The 21,698-nt window shown below is 34.9% G+C and overlaps 2 protein-coding genes across 2 annotated transcripts; both read right to left on the bottom strand.

The window, feature by feature from the left end:
• Positions 1-62: 62 nt before the first annotated feature.
• On the bottom strand, positions 63-11,638 carry LOC100262904 (methionine aminopeptidase 1B, chloroplastic). The gene is made up of 10 exons (XM_002278712.5): positions 11,404-11,638; positions 11,056-11,134; positions 9,873-10,110; positions 8,030-8,191; positions 7,912-7,953; positions 2,003-2,074; positions 1,680-1,759; positions 1,122-1,219; positions 483-530; positions 63-397 (listed from the first exon to the last, which is right to left on the bottom strand). The coding sequence occupies exons 1-10, from the start codon at positions 11,543-11,545 to the stop codon at positions 252-254; spliced, it is 1,107 nt and encodes a 368-aa protein (XP_002278748.1). The 5' UTR covers positions 11,546-11,638; the 3' UTR covers positions 63-251.
• Positions 11,639-12,883: 1,245 nt separating this feature from the next.
• LOC100262843 (AP2/ERF and B3 domain-containing transcription factor RAV1) lies at positions 12,884-14,349 on the bottom strand. Its single transcript, XM_002281673.4, has one exon. It carries the CDS (start codon positions 14,301-14,303, stop codon positions 13,167-13,169), a length of 1,137 nt encoding a protein of 378 aa, XP_002281709.2. The 5' UTR covers positions 14,304-14,349; the 3' UTR covers positions 12,884-13,166.
• Positions 14,350-21,698: the final 7,349 nt, after the last annotated feature.

The raw sequence follows: 21,698 nt of genomic DNA, 5'->3' as shown, positions 1-21,698 counted from the left end.
GATCATATACAATCAACTCTCTCCAACGAAATTTTTTAACCTGCCTTCTACGGGGAGAAGAATGACCCAAAGTTGATTTCCATCCATGACCATATTGGATATAAATAGATGTTTGAGGCAAATTTTTCAACATAGAATTCTACAGGGAGAAAAATGGTGGGAAACTGATGTCCATTCTTCAACTACGTAAATTTTTTTTATAAAAAGGGGCATGTTTGAGGCAAAAAAACAAATATTAACCACCTGATTTTTCAGTACTTTGTTAAAACTTCTGCACCAGTTCTAGTAATCAAAATGGTATGCTCAAACTGTGCAGCAGGGAATCCATCTGCTGTCACAGTTGTCCAGTTGTCAGACCATGTTATGCATTCTGTGCTTCCAATTGTAAGAATTGGCTCTGCAATAGAAGAGTGAAATGAGCTTGGAGCAATGATAAAAGGTGGCAACTCCAATTTTCAATTCACAGATTGAAATGCACTCACCAATAGTAAATGTTTGACCTTCAACCATGTGACCCGACTTGTCGTTGCCTGTCAAACAATTTAGCATTATACTTAGACGAGTATCAAGAATGGTAACAAAGTGGGAAAACTTTCAACCCTAAAAATTCTCATTTACATTGGGACATGCCTCATTTCAGTTAATTTTATAGGGATCCAATGTATCTAATTGCTCTTTTACTGGGATTTTAAGAGTATCCATCCAGTATCAATTTCAATTATACTCATTAACATCTTAAATCAAGTATACAAGCGCCTAACATCAGAAAGGAATATGCACATACAGGATCAGTCTCAATAATTAAGAGTTGCTTGTTCAAATAGATTAACTAAAGTCCCCAAATCATGAACACAAAACTCAAACATTATCAAGGTAACAAAGAACCATCAAACGCCAAGTTTGCAATCTCAATGAGAGCTCTAACTAGCAAAAATACAAACAAAACAACCATATAAAACAAGTTGTATTTTACTGATATGCGGAAGCCATTACGGGTCACAAGCTGGTGCACTTCTCTATATTGAAGCATTTAAGAAAGGTTTCAACTCTTCCCAATTCTACAAACATGGTAACTTAGGCAAAATAGATTAGAAAACTGTTAAACTCAGTAAGCTACTCACGATGATGCAATATAACTGGTTCAGAATGAAATACGGTCCCCACACCATGCCCCACAAAGCGCTCCACCACACCGAAACCAAATTTTTCAGCATGCTCACTGAGACATCAACCAAATAAAATGTTAAAACAAGAATAATACTCCCCCTCCCCCACCCCCCACCCACAAAATAAATAAATAAATAAAATACACCATTAAATATCATTAGAAATCATCTAACAACCATGCATTTAGTTTTGTCAGTTTACACAAAGCAGGCAGGGGCCAACCACACCTAGAGACAATTGAATGTAGCAAGGGCTTCAATTCTCCATACAACGATAACAAGCAAATAAGATACCAAACATTCCTCAATGTACTTTTGCTCCTTTTCTTTCATGACTTACAATTTCCTTACAAGAAAATTAATTCTTGGCCCATCTTACTATGTTCTTCTCAGTTCTAATAGTTTCATTAACATCTGCTGCATATTCTTTCTTGCCAAAATTTTGACATACGTTTTCATCATCAAAAGAGTAGCCTTTTTTCAGAGTCAACATATCATGAAGGGAGCCAATACCTAATTCTCTTTCCAATTTTCTTAAAACTAGCACCATCTTTGCAACAAGCTATGCCTCTTTCCATACACTCTTCAGTTACCTGCCAAAAATGTAGATAATGAATTTCAAATCAATATCAAAATGGATAGATAGATAAAATGCTTGAAAAGGAATTGATCCAACAAGACAGATAAGAAATTGGAGCAGGACTTGTGCACCCAACTTCAAACAGCTAGTACTAGCACTCATAAAAATTACAATCATAATGAAGATAATTAGAAAGGAGTCAATTATCAACTAGATAAAGGTGAATTGTTATCTTTGATCCACTAACAGACATTACCCTCACAAGGCGTTTGAGTCCATCAGTAACATTGCCACAAAGAAAAGTCTTTGATGTGTCTCCATGATAACCCTAACACCATACAAGAAAAGAAACACATTCATACAGGGAAAGAGATCAGATTTTGCCTTTACTAAGAAAAATAAAAATGAAATCATTAGACAAGGTGGATCATTCTATGAAAGAAATGAATAAAATATATAGTGCCAATTGGAATATAAGTCCTCTTGCTAGACACTTGCATTCTGCTAAAAGGGAAAGAAGAATGAAGTTTTGGGCATACAAAACAATGGAATATATACAGTGCAAAACAGATAATAGTATAATTTGTCTTCATGATGAAAATACCAACATGCAGATCAAATTCTGACATGTTTAAATTTGTAAATAAAAGGAGCAATTATTCGATTCATTATTTGTCAGCAGTTCTTATAATGCTTCATGCCATCAGTTTTCTTTCTTTCCCATAGTAAGGTAAGTATATTATCTTTCTGATTTCAGTTTGTCTTGAGCATGTTAGCCACACCTTGTGATGCACCCCCGGTCCACTGAAGATAGTTTCTTTGTTTGTTTTGTTTTGTTTTGTTTTTGTTTTTTTTTTTCTGAAAAAAGTACAAGAGAAGGATGAGAGGCCCTCCTCTCTTACCACAAAAACCACACAAAAGACCAATGAAGATAGTTTCTTTTAGTAATTTGTATATTTTTTGGTATCCTATTTGTTTAGGTCATGTTCATAAAGCTTTCTTTTAGTTAGACAAGGAAAAGGCATCAAGGTGTGATGGTTTCTCCATAGCTGCGTTTCAAGATTGTTGGGATGCAATAAAAGGAGGATTTATTAAGAGCGTTTCTAGAGTTTCACAATGGTGGGGTAATAACAAATCAAAGCACTAACGCTACTTTCATTATGCGTGTGCCAAAAGGGAGTTTGTCCAACAAAATTTTATATTTTAGACCTATTAGATTGGTTACAAGCCTGTATAAGATCATAACTAAAGTTTTACCATGCCATATCAAAGGAGTCCTTCATAAAACCATTCATATCTCTCAAGGAGCTTTTGTTGAAGGAAGACAAATTTTAAATGCAGTATTGATAGCTAATGAAGAGGTGGATGAGAAAAGAAGTGAAGGATGTGTAGTTTTCAAGATTGATTTTGAAAAGGTCTATGATCAAGTAGACTAGGGCTTTTTAGATGATGCACTAGAAAGGAAAGGGTTCAATACCAAATGGAATGTCTTGAATAAGAGGATGCTTGTCTTTAATAAGTTTTGTGATTTTAGTGACTAGAAACGCCAAAGGTTGGGTCAGAGCAACCAAAGGTTTAAGGCAAGGAGATCTTTTTTCCTAGTTGATTTCTAAAGTAGATTGTTCTTGAAATTTGAGGAGGGTGGTATCTTTGAAGGTCTTAGAGAGAAGTAGAACTAGGTTATTATATGTGTAGTTTGCAAATGATACCATTTTTTTTAAAGGTCTTGTAGAGAAGATTTTCAAAATCCCAAGCTAATCCTAAGTGGTCGTTGTATACATCGTGTGTACTTTGGTGTGCTCTTTTTGGTGCTTTTAATGCATCTTTTATTATCTCTAAAAAAATCTTAAGCTGATCCTATTGGTCTTTGGGCACATTTTAGAATTCAATATTAATCTAAACAAGAGCACTTCGTCATGAATCAACACAAAATGGGATAAGATAATTAGATTGGCTTTGTTGCTAGAATGAAAGGTTTCTACATGGTCCTTGACTTATTTGGGTCTCCCATTGGGGTAGGGAAACTCTAAAATTGGTGTTTTTTTAGGATCCAATGATTGACAAGATTTCAAGCTAACAAAGTTATTGGGTTCCTCCTAGAAGCATAAGCTACATGTGTCCATCTCCTTTAACGGTCAGAGGCAAAGTGCTCGGTAAATCATTCGTTTTACGCTGATTTGGATAGTGCTGTAAGAAAGAAAAGCACAATTTTTTAGGACAAGTGGAAGATTTGGAGGATTTCAAAGATGATATAGGACTTAGTTTATTTCTCTTCGTCCTTTTAGGTGGCTACAACTATAACTTTTGAGGGCACTCATCTCAGTATTTGTTCAACTTGATAGGAATTTGGTAAGTAGATCAAATAGGTAAAAAAGAAATATGCTCCTTATTTGCGTTCTACCTTTAGTGGGTTCATTCAAGATAAACTTTGATGGTTATGCTTTGGGAAACCCTAGTTAGATAGGGATTGGAGTGGTGATTAGAGACCATTATAGTGTTTTGGTTAGACTTTTTTCAAACCAATAGGAGAATGCTTAGGCATAAAGGTGAGGAATTTAGCCTTTTAGAGGGTTTGCTACAAGATAGGGCTCCCTACAAGCCCCAACTTGCTACAAGATAGGTCTCTTAACATTTCTAGCCTAAAGGAGGAAAGGGACTCTGCCATATTTTTATCATGGGTGACTAAGTTTGAAAAAAGATCTTAAGGGTACGATGAGTCACTTTATCAGATATTAGATGTTGCACACATCTTGGACTCCTTTTTCTCTTGGTCTCCTCATTCAACCAATAATGTTGTTGATCTTTTGGCAAAGAGCAGAGCAATGCTTTGGGTTCATTTTATAGGAGATTTATTACCCCCTTGAGTGTCAAGTTGCTTCTCCTTGTATAGTTTCGTGCGGTACTCAAGCAACGTATAGTTCTCCTTAACCTTTTGGAGAATTTTTCTCTACTTCTTCTTTTGATTGGATTTTGTAAATTTTGGAAAGATTCCTCATCCTTTATTTGTACTTTTCAATCCACATCAATGAATATATTTGTTTTTGATAAAAAAAATGAATAAATTACCTCACCACTTACCAATTGACTATAGGATAGTATGAATTGTGGAATAACATATCCTTTCATTTCCATGGAATTTAATAATCTTGGAGAGATAGGATATATGCTATCCCATAGATCATAAATCCATTTCTCACATCCTCTCTCTTCCATTTTTTCAAAAAAATATTCATGTTAATCAAGGTGAAAACAAAAGTTTTTAATTAAAAAAATTAAATTTTTGGTTTGAAAAAGATAAGAATTTAAAAATTTTATATGTACACTATTTTATATATTTAGTATATGTTTAACTTAATATATATTATTTAAGATAATATAATCCTTCTTTTTATAAATTTTAAATATTTTCTTTCTTTATATTGTTAATAAAGAAACAAATAATACGTATTCAAAAAGAAATTTAAGAGTGACCTTCAAATCATACTAGAGTGAGAGATTTCATACTTTTTTAGTATGAAACATCAAGAAGCATTATATTTATTTTCAATTTTAAAAAATTACTTAACATTGGGATGAGATATGTTTTCCATTTTAATTATCATTCCTTCAAAAAACCAAACATTAGCATAGTTTAGCAAATTACATTGGATATAACATTCATAGGTATCATATCTTATTGGAAATAATATCCTAAGATATGTATATTTTATCTTATCCAGTGAACCAAACATGGCCTTAGGTGTTTCATTTCTTTAAATTTTGTATTTTGTAAGCTTCTTATAATTTTAGGTTTCCTATTTATTCTTTTGGGTAACTAAGTTGATTTAATTATAATTCTTTTCTTAATATTGCTAAGACCATAAGATCCATAACTAACTTGTTATAGTTAGGGTTTAAGAGATTGATATTATTATTTATTAATAAACTTAGTTTTTTAGGAGCACTATTAAGACGGAATCAATGGGACTTTAGATGGTAGTCTTTCGGATTTTCTTATTAGAAGATTATGTCTTTTGTTCGTACTCAACTTTGTGCCTACATGCACATTACAATACAATTAGGATTTTTTTGTAGAATCTAGGGTGAGTACCTTAAAGCCATGTTTAGCTAGCTAGATAGAATAGGATAGGATAAGATATATATATATATATATATATATATATATAATATTATTCCTAATGGGTCTATGATATCTTAGAATATTATATCCAATGCGAATGATATCCTAAGATATTAAATCCATTGGAATATATTATACTATCATCCTATTTGATTTTTGAAAGGAAACATGAAATGGGAAACATGCTTCAACCTAACGTTTGATTTTATTTTTATTTTTTAAATAAAAAATATATTGCATCTTGATATTTGATATAAAAAAAAATGAAATCTCTCATGTTTAGCATTATAAGAAGATGTTTCAACAATTTATATTTTAATATGTATTTTTTTATTTCTTTATTCATAATATTTATTATTAAAATATTTAAAATTTTATAAATAAAAAATTACATTACGTTGTTAAATAATATATATTAAATCATATTATATACTAAATATAGAAAAACATTATATATATAGGGGTGTGGGTGTGTGTGTGTGTGTGTGCACGTGTTATTAAGTGATATTACATACTAATATTACTTTAAGTTGTATTATACATATAATTTTTAAAATTATTTCTTTTTCAAACTAAAAATCTATTTTTTAATTGAACTTTTTTTGTTTTGCAAAGTGATTAACAAAACAAGCTAATATTGAATAATTGAAATGGATGAGTGAATGGAATTTATGGTTCATGGAATATGAATATCTCATCTCTTAACATAGCATTATTATATACAATGCAAAGGATATATAAGAAAAATATTAGATAAGTTATCCTATCACTTTTTCGATCTCATTATAAAATAAATATGGGATAAGATAAGTCAATGGAATAACTTATCCTATTCCATTACTAATCAAATAAGAGATAGGATAAGTAACAGGATAACTTATCTATTACCAACAAAACATGGTATAACCTATATTACCCCATGTTATACCCAAAAACCAAACATGGCTTAGGACGATGATTGAGGGATTGGTGGTCAAAACCTACTTTATGATACAATTCAGATAGTTTTATTGAATCTAGGATGAGCACGTTGAGGAAGTGATATTGGAATTGGGGAATAAAACCCACTTCCTAACTAGAAGCTCACCAATATTGGATGAATTTCCAACACATGATGAGTTCTCATATGATGAGAACATGAAATAACTTGCATTACTAACCAATCCATGATGAATTTACAACACTTGAAGAGTTCTCTTATGATGAGAAGGTGAAGTAACCTACTTTACTAATCAATCTTTGATGAATTTCCAACACAAAGAGTTATCCTACCGTATAGAATGAGACTAGTTTAAAGGGAGAGTAGAGGCATAACGATGAAACTGCTTCAATACCTTAAACAAAGATACACAACATCAACAAATCATGGTGCAGATTTATGCTACTCTCAATGCTGCTCGTATTTGTTATGACCAATAAAGGGCAACAATTCACAAATCTATGTTTCATGTGGAAGATTTATTGTACGAAAATTGAAGATGATACATATTCATTTGATTCATGTGGAACAATCAAGGAAGAAGTGAGATTCCAATAAATCAAGGAATGTCTTGCAAATTTGAGGATGAATTCTTTCCGAACACAGACAACCCTTGCAAAGTGAAACACCTTTTAGGTTTCCTATTTGTCTTTAGCAACAAAGTTAATTATGATTAAAAATTCTTCTTCTATTATTTTTAGGACTATGAGGTTTATAAATGCTTGTTACACTTTGTGTCACCTTGTCACCTCTAATAGCTCATTATTGCCATAAAAGAGACCTCAATTATTTAAATTTAACCCAATTGTTTTTCTTATTGGAACCAATTTTTAATTTTTTTTATTTTTATTTTTTGGATAGGCCTTATCAGAAGCAATGTGAAATACTCAGCATTCCATTTTTGGGTTGAAAGACATTGATATGAGGTACAGCCAGCACACATGGGTAAAATTAGGGCAAGAGACAGCATAGAATTACATAAATGAACTAAAATAGCAATTAGGAATATAGAACAAGCAGTATATCATGACTGAGCTAAAATGAAGAAAAAAAGTTAGGAACGTACATTAAAGTAGACTGTTACATCAATGTTTATTATGTCACCATCCTGTAAAGGAGACAATCATTAATAATGAATAATATGCATATCATAAACAGTTATAGGCAATGAATATACCCCAAACCTGTAGCTGGCGAGAATCAGGAATCCCATGGCACATGCACTCATTAACTGAAGTGCACACACTCTTTGGAAATCCTCCATAGCCAAGAGGTGAAGGATAAGCACCAGCCTCAATTATCATCTGATGCACTGCTTTGTCAATTTCATTTGTTGTTACTGATGGCTAATAAGACATGAAACCATGTAAATTACATGTTAACAAGATTTGACGGTAACGAACTTTAAATATCAAGTGACACTAAAAAATAAGCAAACTTGAAAGTTAAAAGGTACATCTATAAATGCCAATTTCATAGTAAACAAAGAAAATGCATTCCCTCAAAATCATCAGAAAAGGAACGCATGCAAGATCATGAGATCAATTCTATTTTGAGAGTGCAACATTAAGAAAGAATGATTACTCTATTCATTAAGGTTGTCAAAGGGAAACTAGTCAACACCAGATCAAATTATGCAAGGTTCTGTTATAAGGAAGTAAATAATTTATGGAGTAGACCTTCCATATCAGAATCCCATATGTAAATTTATGCAGAAGCTCTATCATTGTTAGGATTTTCTCACAGCTGAAAGTATGGAGTTCACTCGCATACATAGAGGCGAAGGATCAGAATATCTAAAATTTAGAAATACAAGGTCCCAAAGTTTTTACTTCCAATGGAACTTCTGTTGCTTTTGAAGTTAAATAAATTTTAAAAAACTTTATGAAATATTTTTAAAATATAAGCATGTTTAGAAATATGAAAGTGGTCTTGGTCAAATGCATTTTGATAGTGATTTATAAGGACCAAGGTCAAAGTCTAAATGGACTAGATGAAACATATGAGCTAACAATGTTTTAAAAGGCTAAAGGTGGTGTTAAGGTGTTTTGCCCAAATGAAGTAAAGCATAAGCCTCGAGGCGGAACAAGACATAAGCCTCAACTTTAATAATAATAGAAAGAAAAAAATTTTAAAAATAAAAAAATACTGATAAAATCACATGAAAGATAAATAATAAGAAAACCATACAATATATAATAATCAAATTAATTGTATGTCATTTTCAATAGCTTCCAATTAATTTTTATTTTTTTTTGTCTCTTCTAAAATCCGACTCTCTCTCATGCATTTATTAAAATAATCTTCAAAACTACCATAACTATCGCTAGTAGGATCTCCTAATGAATCATAATTATATTCGATTGCTCTATTATCCTTTTCATCAATGTTAATGTCAATCTATTTTTCTTCTTTATCCATTAATTATAGTGATTTTTTTCCTTTATCCATCAATAATAAGATACTGATTATATATAAACTTGGTCACTATAGTGACCAACAAATCTTTTATTTCTCCTTCCCAATCTCTTACTTTCATTTCCATTTAAAGGATTAGTTGGTAGTCAAATAAGAGCTTATTTTTTCAAAAGGTTTAACCCTAATCTTGAATGCAAGGAAAAATAAATCTATACCAAAACCCCAGAAAAAGCACAACTCGCTACAACCAGTATTTATAGAGGCTTAACCTCTTAACAAATATACACAAAAAGTCAATAAAAGGCCCTAAAACCATTAAAACCTTTTAAATATTTGAGGCTTAAGCCCCAATAGCCCTGAGGCTACACCCTCAAGGCTATAAGCTTCAATCAGGTGAGGCTTAAGCCTGGATTACTCTCTATTGAGGCTATAGACTCAAGGTTAATTTGCATAGCCTCGCCTTGAGGTGAGGCTCAAGGTGTAAGCCTCAATAGCCTTTCAAAACACTGTAAGCTAAGATTATAAAATCCACCAATCATATGGTTATCAAAATGTAACATAGACAATTCATATTCAAATGCATAATCAAAAGATACTGTAACTCCTCACCCTAACCAACGTTCCTGCATAGTCTAAGACACGGGCAGCTAGCTCACATGCAGCTTTCATGCGACTGATGCCTTCAGAGTCATGAATTTGATGTTCACTTGATAGTTCGGGCAATGAAGTTGAACTTAGATAAGGAGGCTTTGGTATGTGGTCAGGCACAGGAAGACGGGGTGATACCCTTCCACGCCTTAATGGTATCCTTCTTCTAAAGGTTCTTTTTTCTCGAAGCTCTTTTTGTCTACATATAATCAAGCAATTAATCAAATAAGCAAGTTAACCATCACCTCAAATTGCATAGAAAAAATGTGATAAACTAACTAGAAGCAAACTAACAAATTACATGCATAAACAATCTAAAATCTAGTGCCCCATAGAAAACATTTTGATTTTAACCTTCCTCCCTTTTCCAAAGCATGTCAAAAATGAAGGAGTTGAATTTCGGGTTAAAACTTCAAACTTTGATCACAACAATCTCTGGTAATTATGTTAAAGAGGATCCCATTTCTCTACTCGGTACCACATTTCAACCATTAAGCATTCAGAGCTTTTAGAAACTAAGAAAATTAGGTCCACAAGCAACAAATGAGAAGGGCCCAATTCTCTTGAGAACATCCAACACCATTGCAAAATATTTCATTTAGTGCAAGGTGCTGAGTAGTTGAATCACTAAGGAGGCATTTGAACATCATGTGGAAATGAAAACATTCAACAAAATTTCATTAAACAAACAGTATTTATCTTAATTTTTTATTTTTCCTTTTACCCTTGCTGATGATCACAAATCCTATCGCTGTGTGTGTGAGAGAGAGAGTGAAAAAATTTGAATTAAGTGATAGATTTGCACATTCAATCCCATGGAGAACAATATCAAATATTTCTTCTTCCCATTGAACAAACAGACACAATATTCCAATCACAGACTATAACTTGAAAATCCAGTTAAAATCCTCGGATAAGTGAGCAAAATAAAATGGTAGGGTTATTACAAGTAAATGAAGACCAAGAAGAACAGAGAATGCAAAATGCTACCTTCAAGTCCAAACCCCACATTGTCATAATTCCAGCCACAATTTGTTTCACTCGTTTTAGGAAGAAACAATACCGTAATCTACGCTAACAAAAAAAATTACATTTACAAGAGAAGGGCTCTCAATGCCCCATTCCAATTACGCAAATAACGTACCTCTGAATTCTCATGGCTTCCTCCAAGCCCGATATCCTTTTGGAGACAACAACGAGCTTTCGAAAATGTAATTTGTTCCCTAAATTGAACAGAGATACGAAAAAAAATAAAATTATGCCCACATATAAAATTTCAAATTTTCAGGGGAAAACGAAAATGAAAGGCGGCTCAAACTAAGCCAAATAATTGAATTAAAGACCGTTCCGGTTCCAACTAATGAAAAACCTCAGTATCATGTTTTCAATTTGTCTCTTTTCCTGGGGTTTCTGAGCAACCAAACAAAGCAAAAGTAGTAGCAAAAGATGAGGATGGTGGTGGGAACGATGCAAAAGCCAAAGGGTCACTTACCAGTGAGGGTAAAGGGCACGGAGGCGGCGAATGGACCCCCCATAAAGAGGCTGGATGAGGAGGAAGATGACAAGGCCTCGCCATAAAGAGATGAAGAGAGTTGCAGTGGTCGCGCATGAGATAGCGAAGTACCGAATCCCATTCCCAACCCACAGAGATAATCCTACAACTGGAGTGAAGCTTCCTCAGTGATACTGACCACCGAGAATGAAGATGGGAAAATGGGCCAATGGGCCAAAAATCCGCCACCTTTTGGGCCCCTGTGAATGCCAATAGATGAGTCCAAAGCCCACCCCGAGATCATTCTCCTCATATTCGTGGTCACCTTTTTTTAGCATTTATTCTGCTATATTTTTTTATCGTATTTCCCCTTGACATACATCTAAATTAAAGACAAACCCAAAATCAAATGCTAAGAAAATGAGACATTTGTTTCCATACGAGAAATAATACAAAAAATGTGACAGGGAAATGAAGCAATTTTCCAGTCAACTACGCTTCAATAATTCCTAAGGATGAAACAACCTGGATGCCCAAAGCACGAGAATTTTGAAGAATTCAAAACAAATATCCCAACATCATCAGAAGATCATGTGTTTGACTGTTTTCATCTTGGAAATAATTCCAAACAATAAAGGAAACCGGCCCCATGACACCTCTGGACTTGGACCGCTCACCTAATCTTAAATTTCTGCATTAATACTCATATGAACATTATGATCAAATGAAATAGGAAGCCAAAACTAGCCTACAAGTATGTCAACAACCATGGCAAACATTAGCTATATACATGGTTTGACATTTCTTTTTGGGCAGGTTAATTATGTCAAAGGCTCATTAAGATGCAAGCAAATATGGAAAGACCATGAGTATTGGGGATTATTAAGAATAAATGTATGATCCAGATTCAGCCGTGGGGCATGTAGAATAAGATGACTATAGAAAGCAAATAGCATTTCCAGTCACTTTCCTTCATCTACTATAAGACTTGTTTATGATTCATCAATTCTGGTAAATGAATTATTTTAAGGTAGGAAAGAAGAAGATGGGCATTGGGTAATGTGAGAGGATGAAGTTTTTGCTTTATAAAAAAGATAGGGAATATGTCACACATGATGTAAATATAGGGTAATTATAAGAATGTGGAGGTGGATCTTAATGATTTAACTCCACTGAAGTCATTATTATAAAATTTGTGCATATTTTAAGGTAGGCCAAAAGTGAGGGAACATGATGAAGAGACCAAAGTAGCTCTTTTGCATTAGACAAATGAGTAATGCTGAGATAACCTACCATTTTTTGATAACAAAAGTTGTTATCAATATCATACCTACCTCTCTCTCAACTCATCTGCCTATACCCAATATATATATAAATACCTTGTGTCAACATAGAGATATTTTGGGAAAGCAACAACCACAAGAAACCACTGTCTACTAATTTGAAATGGGGAACTCAAAATAAAAGTCTAAACTCCATATAAACAGAACAAAATTGACATTTTTTTTTTTTCATTCTAATTTTTTTAGGGGAAAAAAAAGGAAGAGAAAGAAAGAAAGAAAGAAAGAAAAAAAAGCTTTCTTCAGCTTTTTGTCTTATAATATACAAATCACCTTTTGCAAGTTGCAACTACACCACCACTGACCACCACCACCACCACCTCCACCTCCTCCACCTTCCATCATCCTCTTGCAACATTCACAACATGCCAAGAAAAGGGAAAGAAAGGGAAAGAAAAAAGAAAAAAGAAAAAGAAAATTTTGTTACACAGCTCCGATTACCCTCTGTTTTTTACTACATTCGAAGGACAGGAGCTCCATTTCTATCATTCTCTTACCAGTCCAACTACCATTGTTAGCCACAACCACACTGCTATTTACGGGTACTTTGAAAATGTTGACTCCGAATAACCTCACCATCTCCACCGGCTCTACCGGATTGATCTGATTCGTCGGGCCGTTTCTGGCCTTCCAGTCTATGTACAGCTGCTTGTCCCCTCCCGTCGATCTCTGGAAACTCACAATGTCTCCCGCCTTAAGGTTCTTCTCCTTCACGAACCGGCTCCACCCTTTGGTCAGAACGTAGCTCTGGCTGCTGTTCCAGTACGAGTATCGAAACCTCCATACTTTCCCGCCCATGTCTTCGAAATTCAGAAGCACCCCTTTGGATGTGGTTCCAGTCTGCAAGGGGAAGTGCTTTTCCGCGTGTTGTTTGGGTATCACCAGCCGGTTTAGCTTACCCACGTCGCTGGGCGTCACCGTCTTCTCGAAGAGCTGCTCCCGGGATTTGGTGACCCGGTCTGACCCGAATGGAGTCATGAGGCCTTCGGCTCGGCTCCTCTTCCCATTCGCGTCCAACCCGTAGTTTCGCTTGCTTTGCTCCAGCTCATCATTGTACGTGTGTTTCCTCAGCATGTCCACGATCTCCGCCTTGGAATGAGAATTCAAGAACGCGGCTTCGATATCGTCCTCCTCCGTCTCCGACAATGGTTTGAAGTTAGTAACCGCGTCGCGGCCACGGAACCTCTGCGCCGCGATGTCGTAAGCCTTGGCAGCTTCTTCCTCTTCATTGAACGTTCCCAGCCACACCCTCTGGTGCTTCTCATAAATCTGGGCACCCCACCGTCCGTTGGGCTGAGGCACCACTCCCTTGAATCGGGAGGAGGGAAGCTTCCTAGACTCAGCCTCGATACTGCTCTCGGAGTCCAGTATCACACTCGTCCCACTCCCAACTCTGCACAAACTCTCCGGCGACTTGGTTGCCGGCAGAGCAGATAAAGCGGGCAGCGACGTTGAAATAGAATCACTAGTAGTACTCTCATCTATGCAACTTCCGTCCATGTTCAGAGACACAAGCAAAAGAGAGGAGCGTTGTTCTGAAGATGAGAAAGAGGTATACATGAAACTGGGTTGGGTGGAAGAGTTAGTATTATATATAGGAGACTCGGGGGTAGCTTCTCCTATCTCCAAGTGTTATTTTTATAATAATCTTTATTATAAAAAACAAAAAATTGGGGGTTTACAAATACAATTGGGAGAAGCGAGAAGGAGAGAGAAAGAGATATGGGGATGTGGGTGTGGTGGGTCAACCCGTAAGGAAGAAGGAAGATTCATGGGGGGGATGGTGTGGGTCTGAGTATGTGTGTGTTGTGGGCTGTGTATGTGAGGTGGGGCCCACAGCAGCAACTTGATGGGGTTCACATGAGTGTGGACCGTGTTTTTGTTAAGTTCATCCCCCCTGAGCTTTGCTGCTACTGCTGACCATCAGCATGGTCTCTCCCTCCCCCCTCTCTCCCTTATGTTTATCCCCCTATATTATTGGTGTAATAAAAGCACCCACGAATAATACGCTACATTTTGATCAACTCACCCCCTCTCTGTACCCATCAGATAAGATAAAAAGAATCCCATTATTTTCTTTTTTCTTTTTTCTTTTTTAATATATATATATATATATTGAATCTGTAGTTGTAGACTTGTAGTAGTAGATAGAGAAATGCATACATCTGGTTCATTCCACTAGGATGGGTTGTGGGCCTGCGTTTAAATAAGGAGGGATGGATAGACATGAAGACAAAGCTCATCATCCAACAAGAAATTCCCATATTTCTTACCTGGCGCCCTTCCATTCGTTCTTTTTAACTTTCGTTTGTCTTATTGGCTAGGTTCACCTTAGTATCTCTGAAATATTTAATAGTACCTTACCAATTTCCCATCATTTCCAACCAACGTTCACAAACCTCCTCCCTGTTCCCACATCTTGACCCTCCATTTCTCACCCTCCCCCCATCTCCTACCCTCATCTCACCCCACCCCCCACTCCCATCCCATCAACGGCCGTGATTGGGTTTTGTCCTGGGAGGGCAACCCACGCTATCACATCTGACAACGAATGAAGATGAGCATGAAATGATATTATATTGTGGGCTGCTTTGTACGGATCAGTCCTGGTTTCTATGATGGCCCCACATGCAAGTTGATAAAACCGGGCGCTTGAGACGGTGGGTTGGGTTGGGTTGGGTTGGGTTGAGTTTTCTGCCATTGGTTTGTTATGTGGCCCCCACTGTTTTTGGCAGATTCCTCTCTTTGATCTCTATTTCTTCCTTTCCAAATCAAGCATTAGCTTAAATAGAAATAGTCTTCGAGCACGACATACATTGTCTTTAATTAATCACTAACTCCCTTAATTTTCAAAAACAAGTAGACGTACATTATTGTGGTAGAGTGATACGGAAAATAGAAATTGTGGTGCTCCTTGCTATGGGCCGACGGCCACTCCCCACAAGTGGGAGAAAACGTGTGAATACGTGGGTTGTCATTGAGAGGAGTGAGAGAGAGGGAGAGAGAGAATTATTTCTTGTACATCAACCCTATCATCTTCAATGGACCCCTCTCCCCAACCCCACCTCCCACCTCACCCTTATAGTAAACTAAACAAATTAATTTATCAAGTACATAATTTGTTTATAGTACACTCCAAATAATAAACCAAAAAAAAAAAAAATTAATATTATAAAAAAAAAAAAATGAGGGTATTTTTGGGTTCCACATTTAGGCATGGATGATGTAATTGAAGGGGGTGAGTGGTGTGCCGTGGTTTGGCCATCACCCAACATTAGTGACGTATAATTTGTGTCACAATCCAAACGTGACAATTAACAGACACCATATAAGGGGTTTGTTAATGTTGAGTAATAATCAATATTATCTTGTAGGTGTCACGCGTTTGATCCCACCAATGGTGGCATCAATTGGTCAAAAACCCCAGGACAGCCAGGATTTGGAGGCATGGAGGATAATTTGCTAATTATAAGCATATAAGCCAAAACAATTCTCCATCGGATAGAGATATATGTATTTATATATATATATATATATATATGCCCTGTTTGGTGCTCCTCTACTCATCATTTTTCCTGCCCTTAATCATCAAACATCATCAACTTCACTTTCTTTGCTAATGGGGTTAGATTTTTGAAGCTCTTCTTCTCAATGGTCCATCTATTTATCATGGTTTGTCTCTGGGTATTGTCCATACAAAACCCTTTTACCTTTCTCTTAAACATGACTTTTCAACTCCCTTTTATCATTCTCTATCGATATTTTATTTTTAATTTTTTAATTTTTTAATTTTTAAGTTAATCTACCAAAAAGATATTGGTACATTTCCTTTTCAATCGTGTTGCACACACCCTCTCTGAGGCCCTTTTAACCTTACTTATTGGAAAATGGTGATGGATGAGGGTGACGAACACAACTTCATATGTCATGAATGGATTGCCATTGAGATAGTGCCTAATATGCCCCAAAAGATCTTCTTTTTTTAAAAAAAATAAAAAATAAAAAAGAAAAGGCATGTGCTCATCTATATCTGTTGCTTTTAATTAACTGATATATAATCTTTGTGGTTATCTGCTTTTAAAATATTTGGAATATGTGGGGTAGTGGATACTGCCACTTTAGGCCTCTAGAGGAAATTTTCAGTTGGAGATGACTTAAGATTTGTGTCCACCCAACATCATGCCCAAGTCCTATTTCCATCTCCTGCAACATCACCTACTTTAAAATAATAAATTAAAAAAAAAATGTACCATGTTTGTGACGACACCACAGAATATATAAATGTAATCTTTGATTCCGATTCTTGCTTTTCTGTGGTTTTGGGATTTTGATCCCAAATTTTATACACCCTCCCCTTTGACACGGAAGTTGGGACTACGTGTACATTTCAATTTACAACTCATGCATGGTTTAGTTTAATGCAAGGTGGAGAAAATTGCGTCGAGTTTGAAATGTCTGAAGTTTGTGGTGATTATAATATCATGATATTTTTAGAATCTTTTTTTAATATATAGTAAATTTCATTACACTCGGTTAAATACATTCGAAATTACTTTTAAGTTAAAAATTATTAGATATTTGGTAAAATTTAATACTTATTATTTAGTAATTTAAACTGATTTTAAATTAAATTATACTTAAGTTATTAACTTAAAATTTATTAAATAATTTTTATTTTAAGTATTACAATTATTTGATAAAATTAAAGTAATATAAAAAAATGTAGAATAATAATGAAGATCATGGAGTTAAAGAGATCACGAGGATAATTAGGATAAATTTAAGTAAAAAAGTAAAATAAAGATATAAACTTAAGAACAAATTAATTATTTTTATTTATTACTTAAAATTATTTTTAATTTTATCGATCATATTTAATTTATCTAATAATTTAAATTAAGTTATCAAATCATTTTAAGTTATTAAATTGGTTTATCCAATACCCAATATTGAAATCAAAGTCCCAGTTTTTTAAAGACAATATTATTATTTTAAGAGTTATATTAAGTACGAAAAAATTTATTGTATAAGTCAAAAAACAATATTTTTTTCATAAACTATATGATATTTTAATAAAATTAGTTAAATACATATTAAATTTAAAAAAGTAAAAATTAAAAATTAACTTCTCAAAAATCGGGCGAAAAAAAAAAGAGAAAAAGAAAAAGAAAAAAAAAGGGAGGGGGGGTGGTGGGTTGCGTTGGGGGAGTAGGAGTTGGATTATGTGGAAGCTTCTGCCGCGTCAACAACACGCAAATTATTCGAGGGCTTTTGTTTGTTTCTTTTCCTCCAAGACTCCAACTCGTTTGTTCAACACATTCACACTACAACTACGATTTTAATATTAATTAATTAATAAATTAATAATCAGCAAGTATTTAAAAAATAATAATAAAACTAATTAGAAAAACGAGTGATACCGGTAAATCTTTGACTGATGCTTGATTGCTTGATCTTCTACCGACGTGGACAAAGACCCACCTTTTCGGGTCAACCCACGTGATATTATGTGCGCCTGCTGTACAACTTCATCTCTAATTTTAATTAATATACTAATCACTATTTAATTAAGTCTATGACTCTATTGGCTTAACCACGCTCATTTGGGGCACCTCCATTTCTGACCTCCACGTGATCTATCTATCTTTGCCTCATAATATCTCTTTCATTTTTTCAACTCTCTATGATCCTATTTATGGATTTTTTTTTCAGCCTTTAAGATTTGTTATTATTTTGGACAGGGGGGCTTAATGCAAAATTATAATTATTATTTTTCACTATTTATTCCCTTTTAAATCTAATTACCAATCATTATTACGGAGGACTTTTTCATTCATTTTGCTTCAAAAAAAATAAAATTGAAAAGTGTATAAATAATTACAAATTTTCGCTAGAAAAAATATTTTTTTTTTTGGAGAATTTGTTTGAAAATTATGTTATTTTTAGAATAAATTTAAAATTTTCTAATTATCTTTTACAGAACTATAAAATAACTAAAAATCATTTTTAATAACTATGTATAAAATAACTAAAAATCATTGATAATACCATTTCTAATTATCAAACAAAATCTTAATATTTTTTTAACTTACAAAAAATGTTATTTATATTTAATAAACTTTTTATAGTACTAAAAATTAGTGAAAATGTAAGGATTTTGTTCGAACTTCGACTTGTTGTTAAAGGCAAAAACAAAAACCTACCCCCAACCCCAAGCACACCCATTATTGGAATGGAAATGGCAGTCCAAAAGTTGTAAGCAAGGTATGGAACAAAAGTGGTCAAAAGACTCAAAAAAAAACAGGGAAGCAAGTAGTATTAGAGAAGATTCCATTAAGGAAGGAAAATCAAACCAGTGGGAAGAGCCAGGCCAAACAATTGTTGTAAGGAAGCCAGACAAAAACAATAATGGGGTTTACTTGAGCCACTAGGCAATTAAGTGGGGGCACACCCTACTTGGAAGTTAAGTTGCTTTTGTTGACTAAAACATTAGTGCAATCACCTCCATTGGTCATCCATGGGACCCATCAACATCTGTATGCCACATAACTCTTCCCATTGGTTAAGGGGGTGGTGTCAGAGAGGAGGAAAGAGAGGCTGGCTGCCCTTATAATATGGGGGTGGTGCCTGCTGTGAGTCTGTGAGGAAAAGGAACAGTTGTCTTCCTCTTTTCCAGCTTCGTTTCACACTGGATGATGTTGCTCCTTTGCAGAAACTGGCTCACCTCACCCTCCTATTCTCCTTCTAGATTTCTTCAAGGGACCCACTTCTCAAATCACCAGCACATTTTGTTTGACCTAATCAACAGAGTGCAACTTGGGGGGTGTTTTTTTTTTTTTCCCTAACTGGCTCAATCAAAATCAGACATGGGGGTGATGGGTACACACTTTATTGTGGTCTGAAAATAAGATCAATGGCAATCTGAAGGAATTTCAATCAATGAGTAATGTTAGAATTACTTTGGGAAAGCACTGAGCATGTAAACGACTTTTCAAGTTCAGAAAAACAGGGTATTGGTAGTTTTTGGAAAGTATTTCCCCTTCATGATGGGTTATTTGCCATGCCATGAGGGATGGTGTGCTTCAACAATTCGTTGTTGATTCCATTAATTTCAAAAAGTGCTGCCATCACCTAATTTAACATGAATCAATTCATCATTGAAAAGACCCATCCACTTTCTTTTATCTCATATCATATCATTTCATTTCATTTCACCAATGATGATGATCCATCCATGCCCATACAAGTAACCAACCCTTCCTCTGCATCATACCATATACAACTCTAAGAATTTAATCTTTTAGAAACAAACATATAAATTTGTCCTAGTCCTAGCCCTAGTCATAGTCAACACACAATGCTCCCATTCAAACACATGTACAAAATCGGATGGAAAGAAAGAGAGAATAAAAAATGGCAAGAAGGTCATCTCTGAAGCCATTTTTTTCCAACTCAAATGGGATCCACACCCATTATAGTAATAGAAGAAGGCACTATATATGTTGCCGACATGGCACGCATAAACCCAAAGCCAAAGGTAGGCGAAGTCAAATAAAAACAGGCCACTTGGGGGAGGGTGATTGTAGTTGGCATTGTACTACAAATAGAGATTGCTTTGTTTTCTTCTGTTGCAGATAAGCATTCAATCTTCCTCACTCAGTCTTCATCAACCCCTTTACTACTTGTTCCACCAGTTGCATTATATTCATATTTTTATATAAAAAATTGATAAGAGAAATTGGATAGGAGTCTTGTGAACGTATATCGAGGTCAATGAAGTCAACAAAATGCCAAGATATGCAATTTCCTGGTTCTAATACAGTGGACTTTTCCCATTCATCACGCGTTTGTGACATTCATTGTTTTTTCAAAGTTGGGGCTCTGCCATGGCTGTTCCTGAATTTGGAAATTATTGCATTGCTCTAGAACACAAAGAAAAAGTCAGCATAGTAGTCCGACTTTGCTGTTTGATTTTAAGGTGAATTGGGATCAAGCTTCACCCACCTTTGTGGGGTCTCTGAACTTCCTAACTTTTCATCATCATTCTCATCTTTTTTTCCTTTTTTTTTTCACTTTTGGTGGGCGTTTCAACAGTAACATTCCAAGCCCCAATCTGCTCTCCATTAGTTTAATGATAGTATTTGTTGTTCCACAAGACTACGTGGCTGAATTGGCTCCTACCATAAGTGAAAGTCTTAAATAATTGATTGAAATTTGCTTAGCAAATACATTACAACAAGAAGAATCCACTGGTCTTTGACCAATAAGAGAAGAGATTCAGTTTCTTTATTTTTTTTTTTCCTATTTATTTATGGAATTTAAAATTTGAAATTTTGGGTTCATAGTCAAAGGGCGAACACAGAATTGGGAGCTTGGGGGTGGAAATATAACACACAAGCTCTCCAAGCCATTAATTTGTGTATAGTATATACACACTTGCATTAAAGATCCAACAGTCAACCTAGGGATTAATGCCCATTTGCTGGAGTTCAAAACGCAGAGTTAATATTTCTGACTTCAATGATATAAGCCGAACATGAGTTAGGTTGGGTAGGGTCTGGATCTGGGGTACAGTTTTTTTTTTCCATCAAAACAGGACCCAGTGACCCAGTGACCCAGTGACCCAGTGACCCATGACCATGAAGAAAGCAGACTAAAAATATTAATAAAATTAACGTGGGTGTGGGGTTCTGATGGTAATCTTCAAAGTCTCACCTGTTTAAAACCTTCTGACATTTCAGAAAACCAAATGGGAAACCATGCGAGATTCCAAGATTAGGCTTGAAATTAATGATAGTCTTTAAGTGGGTGTTTCCGTGAAGGGTCTGAGTAGGAATTTTCTAGCAGACCGAGCCACAGAAATGCATGCCCTAGTCCTTGTTTGGCTGCCGTGTGCATTAAATGGGAAAATGCAATCATTTTGACCTTGCATGTTTGTCAAACTACTGAAAATAT

The sequence above is a fragment of the Vitis vinifera genome, chromosome 1, assembly GCF_030704535.1.
Source record: "Vitis vinifera cultivar Pinot Noir 40024 chromosome 1, ASM3070453v1".
Taxonomy (NCBI): domain Eukaryota; kingdom Viridiplantae; phylum Streptophyta; class Magnoliopsida; order Vitales; family Vitaceae; genus Vitis; species Vitis vinifera.
The sequence above is the reverse complement of the archived record's forward strand: the minus strand, read 5'-3'. Positions and strand labels throughout refer to the sequence as shown.

What these genes read in the sequence shown, in the direction of transcription:
- LOC100262904 (XM_002278712.5), bottom strand. Translation starts at nt 11,545, where the DNA reads ATGGGATTCGGTACTTCGCTATCTCATGCGCGACCACTGCAACTCTCT. An exon ending in GAAGCCATGAGAATTCAGAG is followed by an intron (nt 10,111 to 11,055) that starts GTACGTTATTTG and finishes GATTATATGTAG; the next exon opens with ACAAAAAGAGCTTCGAGAAA. An exon ending in GACTCAAACGCCTTGTGAGG is followed by an intron (nt 1,760 to 2,002) that starts GTAATGTCTGTT and finishes CATTTTTGGCAG; the next exon opens with GTAACTGAAGAGTGTATGGA.
- LOC100262843 (XM_002281673.4), bottom strand. Translation starts at nt 14,303, where the DNA reads ATGTATACCTCTTTCTCATCTTCAGAACAACGCTCCTCTCTTTTGCTT.